At 46.6% G+C, this 19,340-nt stretch overlaps 1 protein-coding gene across 2 annotated transcripts in view; it reads left to right on the top strand.

The window, feature by feature from the left end:
• Nucleotides 1-19,340, top strand: part of LOC147120127 (collagen alpha-3(VI) chain-like) — a 147,646-nt gene that overhangs the window by 80,338 nt on the left and 47,968 nt on the right. For both annotated transcript variants that reach the window (XM_085985685.1, XM_085985686.1), the window contains 2 exons: nucleotides 3,705-4,340; nucleotides 6,242-6,829. In XM_085985685.1, coding sequence (XP_085841811.1) covers nucleotides 3,705-4,340; nucleotides 6,242-6,829 — 1,224 coding nt within the window. The remainder of the gene's footprint in view (nucleotides 1-3,704; nucleotides 4,341-6,241; nucleotides 6,830-19,340) is intronic.

Below are 19,340 nucleotides of genomic sequence, written 5' to 3'. Positions count from 1 at the left end.
GACCAAAACTGCACACAGTGCTCCAGGTGTGGTCTCACCAAGGCCCTGTATAACTGTAGCAAGACATCCTTGCTCCTGTACTCAAATCCTCTTGCAATGAAGGCCAACATACCATTTGCCTTCCTAACTGCCTGCTGCACCTGCATGTTTGCTTTCGGTGACTGGTGTACAAGGACACCCAGGTCCCTTTGCACATCAACATTTCCCAAATCTATCACCATTTAAATAATACTCTGCCTTTCTGTTTTTTCTACCGAAGTGGATAACTTCATATTTATCCACGTTATACTGCATTTGCCATGTATTTGCCCACTCACTCAACTTGTCTAAATCGCCTTGAAGCCTCTTTGCATTCTCCTCACAACTCACAATCCCACCTAGTTTTGTGTCATCAGCAAACTTGGAAATATTACATTTGGTTCCCTCATCCAAATCATTGATATATATTGTGAATAGCTGGGGCCCAAGCACTTATCCCTGCAGTACCCTACTAGTCACCGCCTGCCACCCCGAAAAAGACCCATTTATTCCTACTCTCTGTTTCCTGTCTGTTAACCAATTTTCAATCCATGCCAGTATATTACCCCCATCACATGTGCTTTAATTTTGCACACTAACCTCTTATGTGGGACTTTATCAAAGGCCTTCTGAAAATCCAAATATACCACATCCACTGGTTCTCCCTATCTATTCTACCAGTTGCATCCTCAAAAAACTCCAGTAGGTTTGTCAAACACGATTTCCCTTTCATAAATCCATGTTGACTTTGTCTAATCCCGTTGATATGTTCTAAATGTCCTGCTATCACATCCTTAATAATAGACTCTAGATTGATTTTCCTTAAGAAAAAGTACATGCTGTAGTGGACACCACTTGGCTTGCTTCAGGTAGAGTAAGAGCGACACCACAAGATTCTGGAATAAAGCTACCAATCAGCGAGTGTCTGGTAATCAGAGGGCAAGAGTAGGAGGCAGCTTAACCTGGGCCGGTTACAGGCCACACTGCAATCTATAAAGCAGAGCTGAGTGTAGCATCCAAAAATCCACTCTCACCAACGCTATTGAGATGTAACCATTGTTATGCATTTCTGGGGAATTATAACCATAGTAGCACCAAATGAATTGCTTATGCTTAAGCTAGCCTTTTAAATTTATGCCAGGAGCACAAAGATTACTATAATTGAACCTACATCTGCATTTTAACAGTTCTCATCAATCAAGATGTTTGCATAGAATACCAGGGTGAAGTTTCAAGCACCATTTCTCCTGTCAGATAAGTGCTGCTTGGAACTCTGCCCCTTGCATGTAGAAATTCAAATGCTGACTTAACTATGTTGATGGGGTTAGATGATAAAGATTGGGAGGAGGCTCATGTGGAGCATAAACACCGGCATGGACCTATTGGGTCAAATGGCCTGTTTCAGTTTTGTGTTGCCAACAACACTTTATAATCTGTTCCCTATGCCCAAGTCCAAATAATCTAGACAACAAAAGTAGACCCAACACCAACCCCTGGGGTACTTGCAACCTTTCTCCAATCTGAGCAACAGCCATTAACTATAACCTTTATTTCTTGTCCATCAGCTAACTTTCTATCCATGCTGCTACATTACCTCTTACACTAAATTTTTGTAGTAAGTCTCCTGTAAGACAAGCTATTGGATGCATTATATTTACTGTATTATCTTTATGTATACAATCAGCCACTTTGTCAAACTTTGTCAAATATGACTTGCCTGAACAAATCCATGCTAGCTGTCCTTGATTAGACCATGCATTACTAAATGTTAACTAATTTGATCTTGAATTATGTATTCTAAAAGGTTTCCATAACCAATACTTCACTGAACCTAACTATGTTGTGGTTACTATTTCTCAATTGTTCTACTCTCACATCAGTTAATTTCCCCACTTCATTTCCCAGAATTAAATCAAAAAAATGCTTCTTTCCTTGTTGGACTAGAAATCTACCAACCTAGGAAGCAGTTTTGGATTCATTCTAAACTATTCCTCACTTTGACAACATGCATTATCTTTATTCAAATTTTTGTAGTAAAATGTCCCAAGACGCTTCACAGGAGTATTATCAGACAAAATTTGACACCAAGCCACATAAAGACATAAGGTTAACTCTGTTTCTCTCTCCACAGATGCTGCCTGACCTGCTGAGTATTTCCAGCATTTTCTGTTTTTATTTCAGATTTCCAGCATCTGCAGTATTTTGCTTTTGTAAGGACATATTAGGACAGCTAACCAAAAGCTTGGTCAAAGAGGTAGGGTTTAAGGAGCATCTTAAAGGAGGAAAGAGAGGTAGAGAGATGGAAAGGTTTAGGCAGGGAATTCCAGAGCTTAGGACAGCTGAAGCCACTGCCGCCAATGGTGAGGCAAAGGAAATCAGGCATGCACAAGAGACCAGAATTGGAGTAACACGAAGTTCTCAGAGGGTTGTAGGGCTGGAGGAGGTTACAGAGATAGGGAATGTTTGTCAAATAAATGGAGAATGCTGTATTGGAATTATACCCATTTTTTCCGATTAATTATGTCCATTTTGATGTCCATTACATGGCCATAACCAATTGAAAAATCTATGGTAATGTATCATAGTTCACTGCCTAACAGGGACTGTGATGTGAGGAAGTTGTTCTTTGTGCATGTGTTGAAATATATGCCATATTCATCTTTGTATTCATACTTTCCCCTTAGTTCACTGCTGTGCTGTACTAAATAGATCCATTTATTTCATATTCATATTAGGGCTAGAAATTGGTTCATGCCAGAATTCGGGTGCAAACCCAGCGGTGGTAACAACTGCCGCACCAAAACTGATACATAAGAGGACCCCGCAAAATCGTTCCTCTTGCTTCATCAGGATGTGACCGAAGTGCTGGGAGCGCGAGTCGCGCCTCAAGATGCAGTGTGTGCCAGTCATGAAAAGGAGGAAAGTCAGTCGGCAGAAATGTCGGCACAGTGCCTATGGAAACTCCAGGGGGGTGAGGAGGAGATTGGGAGGGGGCGAGCAGTTGCCAGTAATGTCCCGCAGTTTCAGTGTGAAGCCCGGAAGAGCACTCCTGCTCCTCCTGGCTTCACATTCAGGTACTTACCTTTATAGTGGCAGCCTTAAGAACCGCTGGTTTGGCTGCTTTAAAACCGAGGAAACTGACCGCAGCATGCTCGCCACATACTTTAGGCAGTCGCGAGCCAGTTTCCCAAAGGAGCCTGAAATGGACACTAGACCATCCATTTGCCAGGCAATGGGTCTAAGCTTAGTTTCAGGAGGGTACTCTGGACAACTGCGGGCTATCCTAATCAATTTGGCATGCAGCTCTCTCTGGTCTACGCCACACGCCATATTGGGCTCTTCAACATCCTTTTTTCACCCAAAAATTGGCATTGCAAGATCCACTTTATCAACCTATGTATTGTAGATACCTGTAGCTATAAGGGAGTCTATGGTCCAGTTTTCTATAGGTTGTAGATATTTTTTAGGTCTAGCCTAACTTGAGGCACCTTTTCTTTGCCATTAATGGACCTGGAGGCTTGAGAAGCACAGAGGAAACATTTAAGATTAAAGTCTTCATTTGTTGTAGAATTTAGGAAATTGTGTAAAAACCGATTACACTGATTCCTGCCGGCGAGAGCAGATTTACCAGGTGTTATATAATTTCTAAATATTTTATATGACCTGATGTGTATCTTTTCTTGCAGTTTTAACAAAAGAAATGAGCGAGAGAGATATCGTGTTCCTTATTGATGGATCGGATAATGTTGGAAACACAAATTTACCTTTTGTCCGTGACTTTATCATAAGAATAATTCAGAACTTGGCCATTGGACATGACAAGGTGCGAGTAGGTCTGGCACAGTACAGCGATGACACAGAAGCTGAGTTCTATCTAAACACTTATTCATCAGAAGCTGAACTTCTATCTCATGTCAGGAGCCTTAGCCTGAGAGGTGGGACAACAGTCAACACTGGCGCAGCGCTGGACTTTGCCATTAAATACTATTTTACTAGTTCTGCAGGAAGTCGAATAAAGGAAGATGTTCCTCAGTTTTTGGTGCTTGTTACTGGTGGAAGGTCCAGCGATGATGTAAAACCACCAGCAGATGCACTGAAGCGAGCTGCTGTAATGACCTTCGCTGTAGGTGTCAAGAATGTAGATCCAGCACAGCTAGAAGAGATTGCCATTGACCCAAGTTTGATCTTCAGTATAAACGAATTCCGTTCATTGCCAGATACACAGAATCAGATGATAATACTGTTAACAATGCTGACTGTTCCAACAGTTATTGAAGAACCGATAAGAAATATTGAAGAGGAAATGGTTACCACGACAGAAGGTACCTGAATTGTGTTTATTACTTTTTGCAGATATTACTGCAATACTAGTAGAGTTAGCATATTTATAATGGATTATCATTCTCCTGTCCAATATTTCAATGCACAAAAATAGTTATTACTAGAGGAGCTCCTGTGGCATTGCTCATGACTGTGAGTCAGGAGCACAGTTGAAGAACTCTTGGCTGGATCCCGGGATATAAATTGAACTTTTTTTTTATTCACTGGATGTAGGCATCGCTAGCAAGGCCATCATTTATTGCCCATCCCTAATTACACTTGAGAAGGTGGTGGTGAGCCGCCTTCTTGAACCGCTGCAGTCCGTGTGGTGAAGGTACTCCCACAGTGCTGTTAGGGAGGGAGTTCCAGGATTTTGACCCAACGATGATGAAGTAACGGTGATATACTTCCAAGTCAGGATGATGTGTGACTTGGAGGTGCTGGTGTTCCCATGCGCCTGCTGCCCTTGTCCTTCTAGGTGATAGAGTTCGCGGGTTTGGGAAGTGCTGTCCTGCTTTGTTCTGGATGGTGTTGAGCTTCTTGAGTGTTGTTGGAGCAGCACTCATCCAGGGAAGTGGAGAGTATTCCATCACACTCCTTACTTGTGCCTTGTAAATGGCGGAAAGGCTTTGGGGAGTCTGGAGGTGAGTCACTTGCCGCAGAATACCCAGCCTCTGACCTGCTCTTGTAGCCACAGTATTTATGTGGCTGGTCCAGTTAAGTTTCTGGTCTGTGGTGACCTCCAGGATGTTGATGGTAGGGGATTCAACGATGGTAATTCTGTCGAATTTCATGGGGTGGTGGTTAGACTTTCTCTTGTTGCAGGTGGTCATTGCTTGGCACTTTTGAAATAGATAAGCTGAAATGGCCAATTGCCAGGCTGGCACTTAGTCATGGGGTCATAGAGTTATACAACACAGAAAGAGGCCCTTCGGCCCTTCGTGTCCGCGCTGGCCATCAAGCCCTGTCTATTTTAATCCCATTTTCCAGCACTTGGTCCATAGCCTTGTATGCTATAGCATTTCAAGTGCTCATCTAAATGCTTCTTGAATGTTGTGAGGGTTCCTGCCTCCACCACCCTTTCAGGCAGTGAGTTCCAGATTCCAACCACCCTCTGGTTGAAAAAGTTTTTCCTCAAATCCCCTCTGAAGCTCCTGCCCCTTACCTTGAAACTATGCCCCCTGGTTATTGACCCCTCTATTAAGGGGAAAAGTTCCTTTCTATCTATCCTATCTATGCCCCTCATAATTTTGTACACCTCAATCAGGTCCCCCCTCAGCCTTCTCTGCTCCAAGGAAAACAACCCCAGCTTGTCCAGTCTCTCCTCATAGCTGAAGCGCTCCAGCCCAGGTAACATCCTGGTGAATCTCCTCTGCACCCTCTCCAATGCAATCACATCCTTCCTATAGTGTGGCGACCAGAACTGCACACAGTATTCCAGCTGTGGCCTAACTAGCATTTCGTACAGCTCCATCATAACCTCCCTGCTCTTATTTTCTATGCCTCGGCTAATGAAGGCAAGTTCCCATATGCCTTTTTAACCACCTTATCTACCTGTCCTGCTGCCTTCAGGGATCTATGTGCATGCACACCAAGGTTCTTCTGATCCTCTGTCCTTCCTAGGGTCCTACCATTCATTGTGTATTCCCTTGCCTTGTTAGTCCCTCCAAAATGCATCACCACTTCATTGAGCTCTGAGGATGAACATATATCAGAAGGACGAAAAGGCCCTTTGGTTTATCAATTATGAAACCAAGAACTTGGCCGTCCACATAGCTGCACTGTATTGTGAGCCTTAAAAACTGTACATTTTTACCTTTCACATCATATTCCTTATTGTATCTTAATTTAAAAGTTAAGTATTTAGATGGTTTTTGTTTACATTTATGTTCAATTTCTACAGCCAGGAAGAGAGATATTGTCTTCCTAATTGATGGCTCTCCTGGAATGGGGAGGTCATTTCCTCTAGTCCGTGCATTTCTTATTAAAGTAATTCAGGAGCTCGATATTGGACCTGACAAAGATCAAGTTGCTGTGGTACAATACAGTGCTGACTCAAAAGTTGAATTTGGCCTCAATATTCATTCAACTAAAGATGAGGTGTTGAATGCAATAAAAAAGCTGAAACTGAAAACAGGAAGACTCCTCAACACTGGTGCTGCACTGGACTATGTCACAAAGAACGTCTTCAGTCCATCTGCTGGGAGCAGAAGAGATGCTGGAGCTTCACAAATCCTGGTGCTCATCACTGCTGGGAAATCCAAAGATGATGTTGGACAGGCAGCAGAGACAGTGAAACAGGCTGGTATAGTGCCCATTGTCATCGGAGCCAAGAGTGCAGACCCATCAGAGCTACAACAGATCGTATATGAACACAATTTTGTTTTGAAACTGAAAGATTTCCGGGAATTGCCAAGCATTCAGAAGGAGCTGATATCTAAAGTTAAAACCGTGTTTATTATTGAGGAAATAACTGCTGTTAATACTGAAGGTAAAGGGCTTTGACCATTTGTGATTGTTCTATGTTATCAATTTATTCAGCAATGCAAATGCAAAATAAAGTTACCAAAAACTTGAACTATGAGATCATAGAATCATAGAAACTTACAGCACAGAAGGAGGCCATTCGGCCCGTCGTGCCTGTGTTGGCTCTTTGAAAGAGCAGTCGTGCTCAGTCCCACATCCCCGCTTTTTGTCCGTAACCCAGTCAGTTCCTCATCCTCAAGTACCCGTCCAACTCCCTTTTCAAATTATTTATGGAATCAGCTTCCACCACCTTTTCAGGTACAGCGTCCCAGATCCTGACAACACTGAGTGAAAGAATTTCCCCTCATCTCCCCTCTAGATCTTTTGTCAATGATTTTAAATCTATGACCTCTGATTGTTGACCCAGTCGCCAGAGGGAATAATTTTTCTCTCTCTACTCTATCAAAACCTCTAATCATCGTGAATACATCTATTAGGCCACTGCTTAACCTTGTCTGTTCCAAGGAGAACAGTCTTAACTCTTCTAACTTCTCCTCATAAGTGAAGTCCCTCATCCCTGGTAACATCCTGGTAAACCTCCTCTGTACGCTTTCTAAGGCCTTTACGTCTTTCCTGAAGTGTGGTGCCCAGAATTGTCCACAATAATTCAGCTGAGGCCTAACCAGTGATTTATAAAGTTCCAGCGTGATCTCTGCTTTTATATTCTATTCCTCTATTTATACACCCAAGTAACCCATGTGTTTTTTAACCATCTTATCAACTTGCCCTACCACCTTTAAGGATTTGTGTATATGGACACCAAGGTCTCTCTGCTCATCATTTACAAAATCATGCTATTTATAAGATACTGGCCTAGAAATTGAGTTAGTGCCGGAGCTAAGTCGCGCTGGTCGGGCCCAAAATTCAATAATTCTGCGCCCAAACGGCTGCCGGCGCTGCTGAGAGGTGTTTGCGCCTGAAAACTGGCGCTACGTGCTGAATATCGGCGCTATTCCGGCGCTGCGGCGCCCGCTGCGGTGCGGCAGGTTCGGGAAGTGCAGGCCTCCTCCTTCCCTTAAGGAGGAGCTGCCTGCACCCGGCCGCGGCCCGCGAAAATCGTTCTAAAAATGAGCCCGGCACCTCGGACAAGTGCCGGGCTTGCTTCTGTTCCGGGGGGGGGGGCGGGGGGAAGTCCGGGGAGGGAGCTGCGGCCAGGCGGCCGGCGGGAAAGCGGCCGGCCGCCGCGGGGCCTTTAATGCGCCGGCGCAAAGTCAGGTAAGACTCTGTTGCCAGAGTCTTAGTTGCGGCTGCCACGGGCGAGGCGGCCGCAACTGAATTTCGGCGCTGGGGCCCGTCGCCATGGCAACCGGGACGCTGCGCACACCGATGACGTCATCGGTGCCGGCGCAGCGCTACCGGTCTAGCGCGGCGGAAGGGCCCCAGGCAATTTCGGCGCCGGCGCCAATTGCAGCGCTAGGCCCTCTAGCGCCGCAAAAGCGGCGCTAAGGCAACTCAATTTCTAGGCCACTGTCTTTCCATTTTAGTCCTCCCAAAGTGCATCACTTCATATTTCTCCACATTGAACTACATCTGCCATGCTTCTGCCCATTTGACCATCCTGTCTATGTCATCCTGAAGTTTACAACTATCCTCATCACTATCTATTACTTTGCCAATTTTGTATCATCTGCAAACTTTATAATGCTGCTCCCTACACCCGAGTCTAGGTTGTTTATAAAAACTGTAATTCAGCCTGCCCAGCCAGTGGTTCAAGAAGAGGGAGAGGAGGAGAGAAGAGGAAGAGGAGGAGGAAGAGGAGGAGGAAGAGGAAGAGGAAGAGGAAGAGGAGGAGGAAGAGGAAGAGGAAGAGGAGGCGGAGGAGAAGGAGGAGGAGGAGGAGCGTCACTTGATTTCACACTCGCACCCACCAGCTCAGATACTGACACTCTGCGTACATTAGAGGATAGGTTAGATGCTGGATCTGCATGTGGTGAGACACCGTGCATGAGTGGCCTGCAGCCAGGTTGGGGGAAAGGGTAGCTCAGGGCCAGTTCACCGGAGGGCAAGGTCGCACATGAGTTCTGCTGCATAGGACTCAGATGAAGAGCTTGATGGGGTGAGCTACAGAAAAAGGCTGATGGGTATGCACAGCGAAATGTTTGGTGCATTGGCAGGCCTGCCAGAAAGCCTGAATGCAATTTCAAGGAGCATGGAGGAGTTCAGCTCCAGGATTTGCACAGGGCATTGGGCAGAGCTTGGAGCCCATTCTTTCCAGGGTGGAAGAGGTGAGCAGATCCAGCAGCGCACTTGTGGACCCAACCATCACCTGATGGCCGAAGTCTCCGCTTCCATTGCAGCACAGCAGAAGCCACCCAACAGCTGAGTGCTGCAAGGGAAGCTCAGACAGAAATCATGCAAGCTCAGCTTGCTGCCCTGGGTGTCACAACAGTCCAGCAGTCTGTACTCCATCAGATTACTAGGATTGCTGAGGCGTTGTCCCTGGGGAGTGGCAGTGGATCCATGGAGCACGAGCCTGCTGTCATCTCTCAGGATGATAGCATTCGTCCTCCCACCACTGCCACTCCGTCATTGCACTTGCTGTTGCCTTTCTGCCAGCCAGCCCAGACTACTGCCACCCATGCCAAGGAGGTGCAGTCCGAAGCCAGGCCTACTAGGTCCAGAGCTCCTCGAGGTCATTTTGCAAGGCCATCTGCATTCTCCCCCACTGAAAGTCAGCAGCCTTCCACCAGCCATGCTGCAGTCACTGGGGTAGCACTGCGTAGGAGCACTAGGATAGCCAAAGGCACACGCATAACAGTCACTAAGGGAATGCACAAGGATGATTAGTTGATTTTTTTATGTAATATTGGATGGATACATGGTTAAAGTTTGATTGGAATGTTTGCTTAGTGTTGGCTTTTATTTCAGCATTGTGGCCAAGAGGATGTTATAATGGTCATTAACAGGGGGAAGGTAATGTGTGGGACTAATCTTGAATGGAGAATTGGGGTTGCATTCAGTCGTACTGCAGGTGGATGATTCGCTCCCGGACATCTTGGCCAGAAGCAGGCTGTCTGGGTTGCCTCCTTCTTTCCGCTTCTTCCACCTCCTCTTCCGCTTCCCCATCTTTTGCCTCCTCCTCTTCTTCCGCCTCCCTCTCTTCCTCCTGCTCCTGCTCCTGAGCTGGTAGCTGTATCCCATGGCTCTGACCTCATGATGGCCAGGTTGTGGAGGATACAGCAGACCACGACGAATCTGGACACACGCTCTGGTGAGTACTGTAAGGCTCCTACAGAGAGGTCCAGGCAGCAGCACCCCAATGGTCAGCTCTATGATGTTTCGTGTGATAGCATGGCTCTCATTGTACACATGCTGGCCATGTGTGGTTAGGTTGTGGAGCGGAGTCATGGTCCAGGTGGTCAAGGGATAGCCCTTGTTGCCCAGTAGCCACCCTCTGGATTGTCTTGGTGGCTCAAAGACTGAGGGAACAAGGGACTGCTGCAAAATAAAAGCATCATGACTGCTTCCAGGATACTGGGCATTCACCATCATGATGTGCTGAGCATGGTCGCACACCAACTGCACATTCAGCGAGGGGTACATCTCAGCATTTATATACGGTGCCCACAAAGCCACGTGCATGCAGTCGATGGCGCCCTGCACCATGGGGAAGCCCACTGTCCTGGCAAAGCCACGTGCATGCTCCGCCTGCTTCTCTCTGTTCACAGAGAAGACAATGAAGTCCCCTTCCCTGGCATAAAGAGCGTCTGTCACCTCTCTTATGCAGCAGTGGACAGTGAACTGGAAGATGTTAGAGATGTCACCTGCTCCAGGCTGGAATGATCCGGACGCAAAGAAATTCAGGTCCACGGTCACCTTCACATCCATTGGCAGCGCTGTCTTTGCCCTGGAGTGAGGCTGCAGGTCTGGTTGCCGGAGGTGGCAGAGTTCTGTAAGCACCTCCTTCATAAGGCACAGATGCCTCACACACTGCTCCTGGCTCAGGCTGAGGTAAGAGAATTGCTCTCGGGTGACCTGAGGTGGGTAAGGTCTCCTGCTGAGAGCCCTTCTCCCCCTCCTCCACCTCCCTCTGTGAGCAGCTTGTCCTCTTCTTTGCTGCCTCTGCTCCACCTCTCTGTCATGCTGCAGGCCAAGGGAGATGACAACTAAAGCGCCCATGACTGGGAGCAAGTGGTCTGACCAGGACCCTCGAAGTCAGAACCAAGGCCTTCTCCACTTGCAGCACCACTCCCTGTCATCTCACCAACTTTAAACAACTCTAGAAAGCTGCAAACACTTCCACAAACTTAAGACAGAGACAGTAGAAATTAAAAAGCAAGCCACCTGAAAGTTGTTGATGATCTCTTTAAGTATCACTGGTGGGGGTCCTTCCTGCTGCAGAACACATGTTCAGCTCTTCGAGGTTTATTTTAACCTTCATTTCCTTTGTCATCCAGGGTGCATTAGCTTTGGATGCTCTATGTTAGATCCGTGGTTCAGTGGATAAATAATCACACGGATGCTGTACATTAACAAATAACAGGTCTTTACTGGAGGAGGGTAATCTCTAGACTGGGGTACAGAGGCATGCGCACAGCTTATATACCGGTGTGGTCACTGCCGGTACTACGGTATACAGGAGCTGTAAAAAGTAGTTCTGACTTAAAGGCACATACACTACAATTCCTCCCCTTTTAGATTAATAATACCCCCTTAATATTCAAATAACAATTACATTTTTACAAGTACACTAAATAACAAAAGTCCATTTATAGATTCAGTCTTTGGGGCGGCTTCCTGACCCTTTCGGGATAGCGCCTTTCCAGAGGTTCTTGTTCTTGGTGCAGAGGTGATTCTGACCCTTTTTCATCAGGTAGTTCATCGGGTTCCACTGCTACTGGGTCTGACGTAGATGCTACCGTTATGTCGGGTTCATCCCCAGGTACTCGAGACATGGGGTTGACGCGTTCCTGTGATGCTAAGATCTGATCGACGTGGCGTCTAACAATGTTCTCCCCGACATCCACTGTGTACATTAATGGCCCCTGCCTTGTACATATCGTTCCGGGTTGCCACTTCTCTGTTCGATAGTCACAGGCCAAGACTGGTTGCCCTACATTGAAGCTCCTTGTCGGCTTCTCATTGATGTGCTGGAATTGTTTGTCCTCAACATTTCTTCGCACATTTGGTCTGAGCAAGTCCAGACGAGATCTCAACCTTCGGTTAAAGAACATCATGGCCGGGGTCTGGTTGGTAACTGCATGTGTCGCGTTTCAGTAGGCTAATAAGAAATTGTCCATCTTATGCTGTAGTGGAATTTCCTCGTCGCACATGGCCTTTATCGCCTTCTTAAAGGTTTGTACGAACCTCTCAGCCAATCCATTGGTGGCTGGATGATACGGGGCAGATGTGTAATGCCTTACCCCATTCCATTTCATGAATTTTTGGAACTCGTCGGACACAAACTGTGGTCCATTATCAGAGAAGATCTGCTCTGGCAACCCGTTTCTGGCAAATATGGTCCGTAGGACTGCAATCGTTTTCTCTGTAGTGGTTGAAGACATCTTTATCACCTCAGGCCACTTTGAATGAGCATCCACTGCTATTAAGAACATTGAGTCCATGAATGGACCAGCGAAATCAATGTGCACCCATTGCCATGGAGAGGAGGGCCACTCCCATGGGTGTAGAGGGGCATGTGGTGGTGCATTTTGGACCTTCTGGCATCCTAAGCAGCTCTTAGTTAGGTCTTCGATTTGTTGATCGATTCCCGGCCACCACACATAAGCCCTAGCAAGGCTTTTCATTTTCACTCCCCCCAGATGACCTTCATGTAGCTCATTTAGCACTCTCTCCCTTAACTTGGGTGGAATCACCACTCTGGATCCACACATCACTGCCCCCTGGCATACTGACAGCTGTTCTCTTCTGGATGAGAATGCTGGCAACAGTGAGTCGCCATGTGTTGGCCATCCCCTCACCGTCAATTCATATACCCGTGACAGCGTCGGATCATTGTGGGTCTCCTTCTCTATATCCACGTTTGTTACTGGCAATCGTTCAATTATCGACGAATAAAATATCTCGATAGGGTCCACTGCTGGTGCTTCCTCCACAGTAGGCAGTGGCAGGCACGATAGCCCATCAGCGTTCCCATGCTGTTTCGTGCCTTTATATTCTATTTCATATTGATTCGCCCCTAGAAACAGGGACCATCTTTGTAACCGCTGTGCAGTCATTACTGGCATGCCCTTCTTAGGATTAAAGATGGAGACAAGTGGTTGGTGGTCAGTCAGCAAGGTGAACTTCTGCCCATGCAGATAGTGGTTGAATTTTTTTACTCCCCATACTAGGCTGAGGGCCTCCCTGTCAATCTGGGCGTAGTTGCGCTCGGCTGAGGTTAGTGACTGAGACGCAAAGGCTACTGGCCTCTCCAACCCGTCTGGGAATTTGTGCGACAGCACCGCTCCAATGCCATAGGGTGATGCATCACATGCCAAACGAATTGGTAGTGCTGGGTTGAAATGGGCCAACACCTCTTTTGATGTGATCAATTCTTTACACTTCTGGAAAGCTCGTCTACGTTCTTCATCCCACTTCCATGGTACCCCTGTTTGCAATAGGGTGTTCAGCGGGTGTAATACCGTAGACAAATTTGGTAAGAACTTGTGGTAATAGTTTACCAGCCCGAGGAACGACCTCAGTTGTGACGCATTTTCCGGTGCTGGAGCCTTGACTACCGCCTCAATCTTGTCAGGGGACTTATGTAACCCCTCTTTATCGATGACGTGGCCGCAATACGAGATCTGTTTCTGGAAAAACTCGCACTTGTGGCGATTAGCTCGTAGCCCATACTCCTTTAATCTGGTGAGCACCTTCTCCAAGTTAGCGAGGTGATCACCGTCATTTTCGCCCGTGACCAAGATGTCGTCCAAATAACACTGGGTCCCTGGAATCCCTTGCAGGACCTGATCCATCGCCCTTTGCCAGATAGCCGGAGCCGAGGCTACTCCAAACACCAGCCGGTTGTATTGATAGAGACCTTTATGAGTGTTGATCGTAAGGTAATGTTTCGAAGCTTCTTCTACCTCCATTTGCAAGTACTCCTGGGTTAGATCAATTTTGGTGAAGCGTTTACCACCAGATAGCGAAGCGAAAATATCCTCAATTCGTGGAAGCGGATATTGCACCATGTGAAGGACTGGGTTCACTGTCACCTTAAAATCCCCACAGATGTGGACCTTCTTGGGTTCCCCAGGCGTATTACTCAACGACCTCTTCATTACAGGAACGATGGGTGTAGCCCACTCGCTCCAGTCCACTTTGGACAGTACTCCTGAACGTTCCAACCCTTCCAGCTCTGCTTCAACAGCTGGTCTGATCACATAAGGCACTGGTCTGGCCTTCAGAAACTTTGGGCTTGCATTTTCCTCTATTTTAATTGTTGCTGTTATTCCTTTTAGTGTCCCTAGTCCCTCCTGGAACACTTCTTTTGCATCAGTTAGCATTATCTAATTTTATCTTCCGGATCCATTCTCGTCCTAGCAGTGGTGGTCCTCCATTTGGCAATACAGATATATCCATTTTAGGTATTTCCTGGCCTTTATATGTCACTTTCACCCTTATTTTTCCTTTGGGGTAGACTTTTTGCCCCGTATATGTCTTCAAGACAATCTCTGTAGCTTTCAAGGGTATGTGTGAAAATAGCCGCTTGTAGTCTCTTTGATTTATGACTGTTAGAGCTGACCCTGTGTCCAATTCCATTTCCACTTGGACTCCGTCTATCTTGAGTGTAACCCAGATAGTCTAGTGATCCTCCATTTCGGTTACATTATGTAGTTTCAGACAACCCAGCTCCTTGCTTCCGGAGTCTGTGTCACTTTTCTGTTCGTCTGAACCACTGTCCATCACCTGGTGTACCTTTTTGTACTTCTGCTGTGGAGATTTCTTACTGTTGGTTTTCTTCCCAGACCTGCAGACTCTTGCTATGTGTCCTGCTTTCCCACACTGTCTGCACACTTGGTCCTTGAACCAACAATCTTTCTGGTCATGTGTTGTTCTGCCGCAGCGATAGCACTTCCCTGTTCCATAGGTCATTTCGTTGGTGCCATACTCTTGCGGTCTCCGTTGTATCTCTGCAGCGCCCCTTGCTGCTGCTTCGTGTGATACTGCCATACTGAAAGCTTTGTCCAGCGTAAGGTCCTTTTCTGATAGAAGCCGTTTCTGGGTTCCTTCACTTTGTAGCCCACACACAAACTTGTCCCTTAACGTGTCTGCTAGTCCCGCTCCAAACTGGCAGTATTTCGATAGCTTGCGCAGTTCCGTTAGGTACTCACCATTGCTTTCGTCTTTGTGTTGGTTCCTTTTATGGAACTTAAATCGTTCTGCTATCAGCATAGAAACATAGAAACATAGAAGATAGGAGCAGGAGTAGGCCACTCGGCCCTTCAAGCCTGCTCCGCCATTCAATGTGATCATGGCTGATCATCCAAACTCAGTACCCTGTCCCCGCCTTTTCCCCATATCCCTTGATCCCTTCAGCCTCAAGAAACATATCCAACTCTTTCTTGAATATATTTAATGAACTGGCCTCCACCGCCCTCTGTAGCAGAGAATTCCACAGGTTCACCACTCTCTGGGTGAAGAAATTCCTCCTCATTTCAGCCCTAAATGGCATACCCCTTATCCTTAGACTATGACCCCTGGTTCTGGACTACCCGGCCATCAGAAACATCCTTCCTGCATCTAGTCTGTCCAGACCTGACAGAATTTTATAGGTCTCGATGAGATCCCCTCTCAATCTTCTAATCTCCAGTGAGTATAAGCCTAATCGACACAATCTCTCCTCATACGTCATTCCTGCCATCCCAGGTATCAGCCTGGTGAATCTTCGCTGCACTCCCTCCATGGCAAGAACATCCTTCCTCAGGTATGGCGACCAAAACTGCACACAATACTCAAGGTGTGGTCTCACCAAGGCCCTGTACAACTGTAGCAAGACATCCTTTTTCCTGTACTCGAACCCTCTTGCTACGAAGGCCAACATACCATTTGCCTTCTTAACCGCCTGCTGCACCTGCATGCTTACCTTCAGCGACTGGTGCACAAGGACACCCAGGTCTCTTTGCACTTCCCCTTCTCCCAATCTATTGCCATTCAAATAATAATCTGCCTTCCTGTTTTTGCCACCAAAGTGGATAACCTCACATTTATCCACATTATAGTGCATTTGCCATGTTTCTGCCCAATCACCCAACCTGTCCAAATCGTACTGAATTTTCCCGACATCCTCCTCGCAGCTTACCCTCCCGCCCAGCTTTGTGTCGTCTGCAAATTTGGAGATATTACATCCAATTCCCTCATCCAGATCATTAATATATATTGTGAACAGCTGGGGTCCTAGGACCGATCCTTGCGGTACCCCACTAGTCACTGCCTGCCACTCGGAAAACGACCCGTTTATTCCAACTCTTTGCTTTCTGTCCGCCAACCAGTTCTCTATCCAAGTCAATACCTTGCCCCCAATCCCATGTGCCTTAATTTTGCACGCGGTGTGGGGTTTAAGTGGTCCTGTAGGATTTCTACTATGCTTTCAAAATTCTTGTTTACCGGCTTCTCTGGGGTGATTAGATTTCGCAGTAACCCATAAGTTTGTGCACCCATGGAATTTAACAGGACCAGTGCTTTATTAGCATCTGGCACTTCATTCGCCCTGCAGTGCACCTCAATACGTTCCACATATGTCGCCCAATCTTCGACTTCATTGTCGAACATAGAGATACTGCCACTCTTCGGCATCCTTGGTTGTGCGTGAACTATCACCAATGGCGCCTCCCGCGCTTCGCCTTCTTCTCTGTTGGCACAAAATGGCGTCTCCTGCGCTTTCCTTCCTTCCCGTGCTCGCCCTTCTTCTTCGCTGCGGCTTCTCAAAATGGCGTCTCCCGCGCTCTTCCTTCTTCTCCGCGGCTCAATGGCACCTCCCGCGCTCTCTCTGCTTCTCCGCGGCTCAATGGTGTCTCCCGCACTCTCCCTGCTTCTCCGCGGCTCAATGGTGTCTCCCCTTGCTTCGCCCCGCGGACCCTGATCAGCCCGTGATCCCTGGCTGTGCTCTGCGCGTTCTTCTCTTGATATTTGTCGACGCCGCTCAGTCTAGAACCTGGCTGTTTCTTACCCTCTCTCTCTCCAGTTTGCAGTATTTTTGCTCGACGCCGCTCGGTGTTCAACCCCCGGCTGCGCCCTGCGCTCTTCACCCTCTTTCTTACCCCATTGACGCTGCTCGGCTCTCTCTCTGCCGTCAGTCGGCTCCAGCCGCCGCTGCTCGGGAAGGGTCTGCTCTGGACCTGTCGTCCGTCCCTTACTGCCCGTTGTGGCTGGGGAACCAAGCCCGGCTCTCCACAGCCTCCCCAGCAAAGTTGGATCTCTGCCTGACTGCTGGGTGGTTGCTCGTGGTCGACGCCCGTGTTCCTGGCCTCGACTATTTTTTTTTTTTTATGTTGCAGGTAGATTCGAATCTACACTCGTCGCCACTGTAAGATCCGTGGTTCAGTGGATAAATAATCACATGGATGCTGTACATTAACAAATAACAGGTCTTTACTGGAGGAGGGTAATCTCTAGACTGGGGTACAGAGGCATGCGCACAGCTTATATACCGGTGTGGTCACTGCCGTTACTACAGTATACAGGAGCTGTAAAAAGTAGTTCTGACTTAAAGGCACATACACTACACTCTACTTTTTCCATTCAAAGGAATTTTCCTAGTTTGTACCTGAACTATCTCTTCCCTCAATGTCCTCCATTGCTCCGTTAACTGTTTTACCCTGCAATCACCTTTTCCAAACTACCTGTGCTTGGTCTCTTCTTAAATCACTGAAATTAGCTCGTCCCCTGTTGAGATTTTTTTTACCTTCAATATTTTCTGGTCTCTTTCCATAATTACTCTAAACCGAATTATGTTGTGGTCACTGTTAGTTAGATGACCTCCTACTGTAACACCCTCCACTTGCCCTACTTCATTTCCCAGAACCAGACCCAACACTACTTCCTTCCTCGTTGGACTGGAGACATATTGATCAAGAAAGTTCTCCTGTACACATATCAAAAATTCCTCTCCTTCCCCACCCTTAGCTCTATGTTTTTCCCGGTCTATATTAGGGTGCTTAGAGTCTCCTAATATTACTACTCTATTTTTGTTACACGCCTTTGAAATTTGCCCCCAGATTTGTTCATCTATCTCCTTCTCACTGTTTGGAGCTCTATGAAAAAAAAACACCCTGCAATGTAACAGTTCCCCATCTGGTCCTCCTCTCAAGCCAAACATATTCAGTCCTAGAACCATCTAGTATCTCTTTTTATTTAGAATTGTAACATCATCCTTAATCAATACTGCCACACCCCTCCTCTTTTTCCTGCTCTATCATTCCTGAATACTTGGTAACCAGGAATATTAAGAATATTCTGCAATCTCTCTGCAGCTCACCAATCTTATTAGTTACACTACGGACATTGACGTATATACAATTTAATACCGCCTTTGTCACTTTTGCTATTTTCCTCAATCTGGTCCCTGCAATTTTTGGGATATTTCTAATTTTACTGCTGTTTATATCTTTCTCTCCTCTGGTCTCATTTCTGCTCCTTTCTGCCATCCTCTGGTTCCCCTCCCCCTGCCAAATTAGTTTAACCACCCCCCACCGCCCAATAATACTAGTTAACCTCTCAGTGAGAACATTGGTCCCGGATTTGTTCAGGTGCAAGCCGTTGATCTTGTACAGGTGCCCTTTCCCCAAAACCGGTCCCAATGCCCCAAGGATCTGAAACCCTCCCTCGCTACTGCACCACTTCTCCAGCCATGCATTTACCTGCATTATCTTCCTGTTTCTATACTCACTAGCACCTGGCCCTGGGAGTAATCCTGAGATCACTACCTTTGAGGTCCCTTTTAAAATCTTTTTCCCAACTCCTAGCTAGCTACCTGGCTCTTTTTCCTAACTCCTGAAACTCTACCTGAAGGACCTCAACCCTTTTTCTACCTATGTACAGATAAGTAAGATGCTTTGTACACATAAGTAATTGTAGATCATCTAGTTTATTTCATGACATGACTGAGTTATAAGCAGGAGGTAGCTGGCTGCGGTATATGCTGAAAAACCTTTCAATGTTTTACAAAGTGACAAAATGGAGACATTTTAAAATAACCCAATTTGAATTCCAAATGTAAAAGCAAGGTTCCTATTGGGCCCAGGCGTATTGAAGGCATAACTGGCATACCCAGCATCAATGGGAAGAACACGGCCAGTTGGTTGCATCTGCCTATATTTGTGCAAAGCAGAAGTAGGCCACAGAAAGTCAGTATTCTGGTTATAATCACAACATCTAAAGCCACAGGCAGAGACGTGCACTCTATTATTAACTTGTCCTCTCACTTTTAATGATTTATGTATCTAAATCTCTAAGTCTCTCTGATCCTCTTTAAGTGGTAAAACTTTACATTCATCCTTCCAAAATTTACCACCTCATATTTCTCCATATATCTG

The sequence above is a fragment of the Somniosus microcephalus genome, chromosome 4 (assembly GCF_052327205.1).
Source record: "Somniosus microcephalus isolate GS21.2 chromosome 4, FLI_Smic_1.0, whole genome shotgun sequence".
NCBI classification, from domain to species: domain Eukaryota; kingdom Metazoa; phylum Chordata; class Chondrichthyes; order Squaliformes; family Somniosidae; genus Somniosus; species Somniosus microcephalus.
Note: the sequence above shows the minus strand (reverse complement) of the source record. Positions and strands in the feature narration are given on the sequence as shown.